The 10,078-nt window shown below is 45.6% G+C and overlaps 1 protein-coding gene across 1 annotated transcript; it reads left to right on the forward strand.

The window, feature by feature from the left end:
• On the forward strand, positions 1-2,809 carry HOXC9 (homeobox C9). Its single transcript, XM_044443175.1, has 2 exons — positions 1-541; positions 2,562-2,809. Exons 1-2 carry the CDS (start codon positions 4-6, stop codon positions 2,807-2,809), a joined length of 786 nt encoding a protein of 261 aa, XP_044299110.1. The 5' UTR covers positions 1-3.
• The last annotated feature ends 7,269 nt before the right edge of the window (positions 2,810-10,078 follow it).

Genomic DNA, 10,078 nt, shown 5'->3' on the forward strand with positions numbered 1-10,078 from the left:
ACAATGTCGGCTTCGGGTCCCATAAGCAACTATTATGTAGATTCCTTGATTAGTCATGAGAGCGAAGAGCTGCTGGCGTCCAGGTTTCCAGCGACTGGCTCGCACCCCGCCGCGGCCAGACCGTCAGGATTAGTGCCGGAGTGCGCGGATTTTCCGTCCTGCAGCTTTGCCCCCAAACCGGCCGTTTTTACAACTTCGTGGGCGCCCGTGCATTCCCAGTCGTCCGTGGTCTACCACCCGTACACGCACCACCAGCCTCACATTGGAGCTGACACCCGGTATATGCGCACTTGGCTGGAGCCTATCTCCGGCGCTGTCTCCTTCCCAGGTTTTCCAGCCAGCAGCCGGCACTACGGGCTTAAACCCGACGCCTTCCACGGCCGCAGGGACTGCGGACCGGTGGATGGACGTAGTTATCCGGATTATATGTACGGATCCCCGGGAGAACTCAGGGACAGAACCCCGCAGACTATTCCCTCCCCGGAATCTGAGGCCATCGCTTCCAACAAACACAAAGAAGAAAAGACCGAATTGGACCCTAGTAAGTCGAAGTCATTCTTGTTTACAACCGGGAAGGCATTACAGCCGCCGTGCACAGCACTCCATAAAAAGAAATTACCTTTGCTAGTTAGAATGCTTGGCGTCCTTGCCTTGAAACTCCAACTGTACAGGCGTAAACCTGGCTTAGAAGATCCTAAGAGCCTAGCGGTGTGGCAGAGTGGGGAAAGAGAGGCGGAGGAGAGGGCAGGGGATTGTTTTCCTTCTCATCATGATCGTCTTCATTTCTTTCTTTTTTTCTCACCTTGGAGAATCCATTTAACCGAGGCAATATTCACAGCCAGCCTTGCCCTCCCTGCCTTGCCCTTCGTGCTCCTGACTTTTCCAGGATCAACGCTGGCGAATGCCATTGTTCGAGCATGTGGGAAGGGAAATCATGTTGAAATGTTGGTGTGTATTTAAAAGTGGTGGTGGGGAGAAACCCTAAGAGAAACCCCACAGTCAGGTCATGACGATTCCAGTAGTCTGTGCATCAGGCGAAAGGCTTGGTGTTCTGCTGCGTGCAGGGCGGGAGAGAAAATGAGAGTGCGGTATCAAAAGCGGAACAATCGAGCTAGGAAAAGTGTGATAGTAGCCACCAGAGTTTAATAGACTGGGGGAGGGTAGTGGAGCAGGCACATTTTTCAAGCTGCGTTCCTCAGCTCCACTTGCCAGTGAAGGGAGAAAAATGGAGAAATACCCTTGAACACTGTCGAAGCCGCAGATAGGGCGACCACACAAAATGTGCCTCTGTAGCTGAACAAGTCGCCCTTATTCTGCACAGTCTAATATCCACTTCCTAATGGACATGTGCAATCTAAGGGATGATTGTTTCTAGGCAATTGGAAGGCGAGACACAGCAAGCAAAATATATGGAATTCTAATCACCATCATGTCCAGAATTAATGCCTGTGTGTGTCTGTGTGCTTGCATATGTCTGTGTGTATATGTGTGCATTTTTATGCCCATATACAGAAAGACAACTCTCTCTCTCTCTCTCTCTCTCTCTCACACACACACACACACACACACACACATTCATTCCTATGCCAGGTGTTTACGAAGCCTTCAGGCCTAACAATTTGATGAAATGCTGATTTGGTTCTGATAACTTTTATGTTTTTTTTGTGATATAGATAGAAGGACAGATAGAGAGAGAGAATGAGAGAGAGAGAGAGAATAGGGAATAGGGAATAGAGATGACAGTTTATGTAGCCTTGAGTTAAGCACATATTCATTCACTTCAAACCTTGCCAAATAAATGATTGGGGTAAATTGTGAGGTTTTTCCCCCTTTAACAAAGTTCCAGTATAGAATAAGTTTATTACAGAAGACTGTGGTTTAGGGCTGCGTGTGTGTGGAGGGGGGTATGTTTTTCTTGGAGCCAGTAGGCTTATTCTGGGGCTTTTTCAAGAATTTTTTTTAAATGCCAGCAGTTCCATCAGTAGGAAGGTTATGGCGAGGGAACTGGAGAGTAATGGTTGTAAACAGAGTTTATGGGCCTGTGAAGTGGTAGGAATTTTGACTTTTTATGACTATGTTCTTGGATTACTCCTACTAGTGTTTATGTCCAGGAGAATCATCATCATCATCATCATCATCATTGTTGTCCTCGTCGTCATCATCGTCACCACCACCACCGCTCTGGTTTTGCTTTTAAAATTCAGCATGCTGGAGACAATGTCCCCTTAGTCAGGAATGAAATGACAGTCAGAAACAGGGTGCCAAAACAGGACTTGTAAAACTCCTGGAGGGCTGCCTCGTTGCCCTCAGTGCGGCTGTGCACTGCCCCTTCGGGATACAGGCACCCTTAAACTATCCTGAAGGTCACTTCAGCTGTGATCGGATCCTGTTGCCAAAGAGACAGGGCTTTAAAAAAGGATGCCAATAATAATGGCAAGAGCTTAATTGGCTGCATGTGAGTGTGGGGATTCGGCCAGTGAAGTTAATCGTATCTGTCTAAAAGCACCTAGCTGGGTCTATCAACATATATATTTTTAAGTGCCAACACCTTTCTTTTCCAGACAATCCCGTGGCAAACTGGATTCACGCACGTTCTACAAGAAAGAAAAGATGTCCCTACACGAAATATCAAACGCTGGAATTAGAAAAGGAGTTTTTGTTCAATATGTACCTAACTCGGGACCGCCGTTATGAAGTGGCCAGAGTTCTTAATCTCACGGAACGCCAAGTCAAAATCTGGTTTCAGAACAGGAGGATGAAAATGAAGAAAATGAACAAGGAGAAAACCGATAATAAAGACCAGCAGTGAAATTGGCCAAGTCCCTCCAGTGAATGGAGAAACCCAGGCAGTGGTTCTTCCTTGGGCTTCGAAGTGTTTCTGACTTTTTTTTCAGTGTGCTGATGAGTGTTTAGAATTAGTTAAACACACCAACCATTCTGGAACAAAAGACATTTAAAGAGTGCTTTTCTTAAAAAAACAAAAACAAAAAATAACCCCCAAAATTGCAACTAAAAATAAACTTTCTTTTTCTTCTCAGAAAACAACCAAGTACTTGAATTTTGTTGTTAGTATTTTATTTTGTAAGTTAAATTGATCCAGTGCTTTGTTTTGGGTTTTTTTATTATTTTTTTAATTCATGACGTAGTGGCTGCATATTTTGTACAAATGGAAAGAAAAGAGGGGGGGAAGGAAGGAGGGAGGAAGAAAAAAAAGCGGGGTGAACTCTTGAGCAATGTTTCTGTCATAGTGTTGGACGTTTCTGATGTGCTTATTCCGATGTGTCTTCCCTGATTGTCACAGAACCGTTCTGTAACGCTGTTGTTTTGCTATGGTAGAGCAGCTCTTTGTAAATATATACCTAACGTCACGAAAAAGAAGAGGAAAAAAAACTTTGATAATCGAGGTGTCGTTTTTATTTAAAATCCTTTGGAGGAATAACAGCTTGCCGCTGCCCGCCCCCCACCCCCCGCCCCCAGTTACAGATGGATTACAGGCAGGGGAGACCTTGCCTTGGATCCTTAAAGGTACAACCACGGGAAATGTGTCCGTGAATTTAGCACTGAGAGTAATCTTGGATCTCTTGCAAAAAGCCATTAGAAGAATAGATGACCATCTTTCAGGAAGTCGGACAGGACAGGGAAATGAAGAGAACTTCCGCCCTCACTTTCTCTCCCTCTCCTTCTCTCTTTCTCCCTCTCCATATATCTAAATCTGTATTTATATAGTGGCAGACTCATAAAAAGAGAAGTTTTTGCACGGGCGACAGTGTACTACACATTTTAGTCCAGGGTAATTAATTGTACTAATTTATGACTCCAGGCAATCAAAGTATATGCGCAAAATTAAATATATGCGGTAGGGAGCCTTTGCTCGCAGCGAGTTCTTACCTTTGTTACCAATCTGGGGAAACTCTACTGAATTTCTTCGAGTGTTCAAGGAACTGCCTAAAACTTGTGTGGCTTTGGGGCCCAGCCATCTAATTGCTCATACGTAATGTACCACCACCCCCTCCCCCAAAAATGAGGAAAACAGCAATCATGAGAAATGAAAAACAGTGGTCTGCTGATGCCAATATGGAAAGATGAAAGTGAGAAGTGATGCTCAGCTAGATAAAAAAAGGGGGTGTTTGTTGTTTTGGGGTTTTCTCAAAGTTGGTTTGGTTGTTTGGTTGGTTGCGTTTTCTTTGCTTTTTTTCTTTTCTTTTTCCTTTTTTTTTATTTTGGTAAAGCCTAAGAAAGTGGTATACAGGTCTGGAATATTCTCCCTCAGCCCCTATCTAAGGAAACCACTTTCTGGACAAAGAGGTTTCCTTGACTTCCTCTGGCAGGCAGAAGGCAAGTCTAACGGTGTTTTAAAAAATCAGATATTTGCACTGCTTGGAAACGAGTGAAGTGACTCGAGGCGAGTGGAGAAAGGAGAAGGCCAGGGATTCTCATTTTTTATAGTCCATTTTAGCCTTCTGCACAAATGGATGTTTCCGAGGTCCTTTCCAAGGACTGGCTAAATGAAAGTCAAGGGATAAAAAATGAGCAGCCACGAGATGTTTCCTCATAAGAACTTGTTTCTGGGGTCTCTTTCTCTAATGAAATGAGCCGAGCACCGTTTTAATCTTTCTAATGATAAACAGATCAAGGTAATGATGGCTTGGGCTTTGCCCACCGGATCCAACCCTCTCAGTAAATACACAAATAAATATATAAATAAATACAATCTGGAAGCCATTATCCCCGCTGATGTCATCAAAGGTTTCTTTCGTAACGCTCTGCCTTTTCCTCCCATTAATAGATGGTTTGCAATTGTACGCGTGCATTTATTTAGAAGGCATAAGGCGCTATGGTGGGGGTGGGGTGGGGTGGCGGAGGGGCAGGGGCAGGGGCTGGGGCTGGGGCGGAAAATGGGCGGAGGAGCCTCGCGATCCCCCTCGTCGGACAGAGAGCGCGAAGCTTTGGGGGTTTCTCCCTGCGTTCCCGCACCCAGGAAGCCCAGGCACTGGCGTGTGTGTCCGGGTGCTTTGCATTGTTGCTGCTGCGCGTTTGTCATATACCCCCTTCCACCCAGAGGTGGCTATTTAATTATTATTCCCTTGTGGTCAGTGTTCATCCCGGTGCCAACACGAAACATGAGACGAGGTTCCCTCCGTGGGTGCGAGTGTGTTGGGAGTGACACGGTATAAAGCAGAGTCCCTCGTGTCCTTTCTGCTGCCCAGCTCCGTAATAGACCCGCGGCCCAGCGAGAGGCGGTTTTATTAACTCTGGTCCTCCATCAGGCTGGCCGAACCCTCCGGTTCCACCAGACCTCATGCTCAAGAGGACTCAAGATGCGCTCCCTCTCCCCTTCCTCCCCTTTCCGCCCCCACGCGCGCACACACGCACACACAACCCCGGTCTTTCGCGGGGCTCTGCTCCCGTTGGAGCTAACGGGGACGAAAAGAATGTAAGTTATGCTTCCTTTGTCTCCGTACGACTGTTGTCCTCCCCCTCCCCCCCCCCCTCTCCCCCCCCCCCCCACCACCCGTCTGTTTCTTTCTGACTTGCTTTGTTTTATGTAAGAATACAGTGACAGTTCATGTGCAAGTCTTCCGCCCCATAAAGAGAGAGAGAGAGAGAGAGAGAGAGAGATTTCGGTTCTGGGCACACTGACTCAGAAGTCGAGGGGGCTTACTTTCAAGTAAGTAAGCGCAGGACTGCAGCCTTCGGCAGTTCTCATGCACCGAAGCAAAGGAGAAAAAATAAACTTTATATAAGCTTTGTTTTATTTTTCCAAGAGCAAATCCTTGCAAATCTAAAACTCACCCCGCTGGGGCATGATTTTTATTTTGAAAAAGCGACGAGCCCAAGAGAAAAATCCTTCGGACACTCCCTCTCCCCTGTGGATACCTTTCCCGTGGCTGCTTCGTGAGCAAAGACAACAGAGAGCGGTGGTGCCCTCCGGTCATATAAGTTCTGTTACATATAGGATATATACCTATGCACATGTTAGAGTGTGTGGGGGGGGGAGGTTGGGGGGAGAGAGAGAAAGAAAGACCGGTCATCTTTAGCTTAAAAACGACCCTTTTGTAGTCGACACAAAAAAGACAGGATGCAGCAGTTCTGAAGGCGAGCCGTAGGTACATTTCCGCAGCCCAAAAATGCCAGTTTTACAACTCTGTTTGTCTCACTGCTGGGTGGACTGAATAGAATTGAACAAAACAGGACCTCCGAACCGGCTAGACGTCTGGCCTTAATTGTTTTATGGTTTCAATAAGGTGGGTGCTCTTCTCTTTGAACATTCCAGCATCTCTCTCGGAATGTTTTGTCTGCCGGCAACAAACAACAGACGCGCAGAGTCCATTCTCTTCTCCCCACTGCCCTCTCCCCACCCCTTGGCAAAGGAGGCGAAGAAAAGAGGGGGGATGCGAGTTGTGTGCGTGGGGGTGGGGGGCGTTGGCAGGAGCTGTGAGAGAGCCTGCTGCATGTTCCTGGCGGATCTGTGGCAGCCTTCGCGTGTGCACACACATGTGTGCATTGTTGTCGTTGTTACGAGCTCTTCCGTGTCTGCGGCCGGAGAGGGAGGCGCTGCCACGAGTACGTTATTCAGAACCAAAATGCAGTTTGGGAACAAAGCCAAAAGCACCACGACCAAAGCCGAGTTTGTGCTGGTCACCCACAAGGCGCCTGCAAACATCTCCACGCCGAGTGGAGGCAGCATCAGGATGCTTTGATTCGCCCCGTGTTTCGGGAAATCGGGTTCCCCCCACCCTTTGTTTGGGTTTCTTTTCGGACTTCCTTGGACCCATGTACTGGGAGTGGGCGGGGGAGGAAGGGGGGATAAAAAGAAGGTGGCGATTGGTGATAGGAAATCTTTCCTCATTTTTTGACCGAATGGTTTTGTTTGGAAGTCGGGTGCCTCAGGGAAAGCTGGCGCAAGATGGCGCTGTTGCTCAATCTTAGAAGCCATTAGTCGATTTATGTACAAAGCCTAAGGTTACTTTTAGGCCTCTCTCGAAGATTGCAGGGAAAAAAATAAAAAACTAGAACTCAACAAATTACTGTATAACCTGCGACTATCAGCTATGACTTCCAAGATAACGTGTGATCTCAGATTGGAGCAGAAGCATGCTTCTGTCTGGTTGTTTGACTGAACCTTTCCTGGTGAAATCATGTTGACATTAGATTTGCATAGCTGTCTTGTCAACAGAGGCTAAATAAAGTAAAGGTAACAACAGCTCATCCTGTGGGCTGGTAAAATATATAGATTTCTTTCCAGAAAATTATATATGCCGAAGGTAAGACAAGACACTGATTTTTATGTTCAGTGGCAAAAAGTGCTAACATTTCCAGAAGCAGAGCCTCTGCTTTTTGCAATCCAAAAAGTAATTTTTTAAAAAATCATAACTCCAGTACAACAATAATGTGCAGCACAAATGGTTGTAAGGCATAAATGCTCAGGGTTCGGACACACTCATACATTTAAAAAAAACACAAAAAACAAAAAATCCACCAGGCACCAATGACTGGCATTTTGTGTGAACCCGGAAGGGTGAAATGATGGTTTTCTTTCAGATAAGAGAATTGCGTCTGATCGCATTGCATGAACATGCTTTTCTGCTTGAAGGTTCTCTGCATTTTCCTCTCATGCAATTCTGCCTTGGAGCATCACAAGCAGCCCCCCCCCCTTTTTTTTTCTTCTTCTTCTATTCTATTAGTTCTATTCCAAAGGTAATTTGGTTTTTAAAATAAAGATACAAGTAGCTGGGTAATCCACATTATCAACATTCTGCCATCACATCACCTACTCAATAGTATTCAAGAATGTAACTTGCATTTGTGTTTCCTGACTGAATAAAGAGAAGCACTAGGTACTGGAATTTAAAAATTGGATAGCATATTGATCACCTACTCTGAGAAATGGTCCCATTGACTCGGAGTATGAGTCTTATTTGCCAATAAAGCCAGGTCCAAGCGATTCAGTTGTTACATGTATTGTTTAGGAACGATTGAGCTTGGCCACAGTGTTTTCTCATTTAACATCTTGCAAGTTATCCATGCTGTGCATGTACAATTTCCACCAGCATTGTATTTGATCTGCTCTTTTGGTGCAATAAAGGTAAGAGGAAAAGTTAAGCAGGTATAGGCAGGTTTGGGGATGGGAGGGAAAAGGTGCTCCACTCAGACTAATTTCTTAGATATTTTAGGAAGATGAAAGGCACCTATTCATTTTACTTGATAAGCCTTGCTTAATTTCCCACCTCCCTAGACTAAACCTTTGTGCCTTTAAAAAAAACATATTGCAAACTAGCGACAAATCTTGCTGCTGCTGTTGAAATTAAGTGTAAGGAAAGTAAGAACTGAGGCTGCTTGTTAACAAAAGGAAGGCAGAGTGTGTGAGATAAAATATAGCCATAGATTTGTGTTACTGGTTTGCACACTTCATAACAATTGGGATTTCCTCAGTCCGGTTTGCCCCTCCCCTCCTGAAATTCATTTACTTGCCATTTTTGGGGAGGGGAAGAGGAGGAGAAGGAAAGAGAGATTTGCAGGGAGGAAGAGGAGGGGGGAGGCTGCTGGTGATTTTATGAAAGGGCTCTGAGAGTTAATTTATAGAAGTGAGTCTGATTCTGGTCATTTTTTCAGAAGCCTAAAAACAATACCCAAAATACACTCAGGAAATATTAATTTGCAAACTTGAGAAAGAGGGAAGGCTGCTGGTGTTTTACTTCTGTTTAACGGCCTGAGCACTTTCATGCAGTCATAAAAAATGAAGTCTCCCAACTGAAATATTTCAGCCCATGGAGACTCTGAAGTTGAGAAGGGAGGAAGGGTGTGAAAGGTCTTTGCAGTAGATACATACTGCTTGCATACTACATACATAATATATGTGGACAACACCAGCTGCGGGGAAGGAGCCTACACTTTACCCCCACCCCAGAAAACCCAGGATATTCTGTGACACACACCCCCCTTCACACTACTTGGACAAGGCGTTTCCTGTTGACAAAGTGTACTTCTTTCCTTCATTTCCCTCATTTCCAGATAGCAGGACTCAACCACCAGTCCAAAGATGAAAAGAAATATAGCAACATTCCTACAATATTTATTTAAAAGACAATATATACATACAAAAGAAATCCATAACCAACTGAACAAAATCAGCAGGCTGCCTCTATTGTTTTCTTCTATATCTGTGCAGTTGGATGTGTTGTTGTTTTTTTAAATGGGGGCATGGCTACCCCTCTACACACACACGCACACTAATCATAACACCCCCTGTGAGGGACAGCCACACAAGTAGGGACAATTCCATTGCTAGACTTGGGGAGGGCTGAGTTCTGGGGGGGGGGGTCTAAGTTGCCCTCCTCGAATGGCCTGCTAACTATATGTCCTGTTTATTCCCCCCCACCTTCTCCCCCAAAATTGATCCGGGTTGGCGTTTTTATACCTATTACCTGTTGAAGTAACCTAAATTGACCTCGCCGGCGCATTTATTTGCTCAGATAAGTGAAGAGGCTCCGTTGCATGGGGGGGGGGGGGGGGAGAGGAGCACCTAAGGGTATTACTGCGCACCTTTCATAACCCTGTTTCATTCACAGATATGAGGGTGTACGCTTCCCCCCCTTTCCTCCTTCCAAAGGGCTGGTGCTTTCACCTCTCCGTCACCCCCGCGAACCCCTCGATTTCTCCTTGTCATCTTCTTCCTAGCCTGTCTTGGCGTGGTAGATTGATGAATCCAGATCGCGTGTGAGAGGGAAAGCCACACCACCGGGATTTTGAGGAATTTGCCTGTGGTGTTAAAGGAAAGGGAACAAGTAAGAGAAACTGAGAGAGAGCTCTACCTATCGACGGATATAAGAGAAGTCAAGAGCATTAGGCATAAGCAGCCATACCCATTCAGTCAGGCACTATGAAACGTCTTTGAGAGAGCGCATTAAAAAAAAAAAAAAAAAGCCCACAACCAGCCACTAACCAGGACTTTGCGGAGTCCAGGGAGAGGGGAGAGAGAGACTCTTTACCACTGACTGATCTCTTATAGAATTAAAGACTTTTTTTTTTTTTTTGGATTAAGGTTGGTTTCTTTTTTCCTTTCTTTCATGCGAGAGCC

Source organism: Varanus komodoensis, unplaced genomic scaffold, assembly GCF_004798865.1.
Source record: "Varanus komodoensis strain SLA01 unplaced genomic scaffold, ASM479886v1 scaffold41, whole genome shotgun sequence".
NCBI classification, from domain to species: Eukaryota; Metazoa; Chordata; class Lepidosauria; order Squamata; family Varanidae; genus Varanus; species Varanus komodoensis.

Bases quoted from the DNA above. Each gene is read 5' to 3' on its own strand.
- HOXC9 (XM_044443175.1), top strand. From the start codon at position 4: ATGTCGGCTTCGGGTCCCATAAGCAACTATTATGTAGATTCCTTGATT. The intron at 542-2,561 runs GTAAGTCGAAGT...TTTCTTTTCCAG, and splicing joins AAAGACCGAATTGGACCCTA to ACAATCCCGTGGCAAACTGG.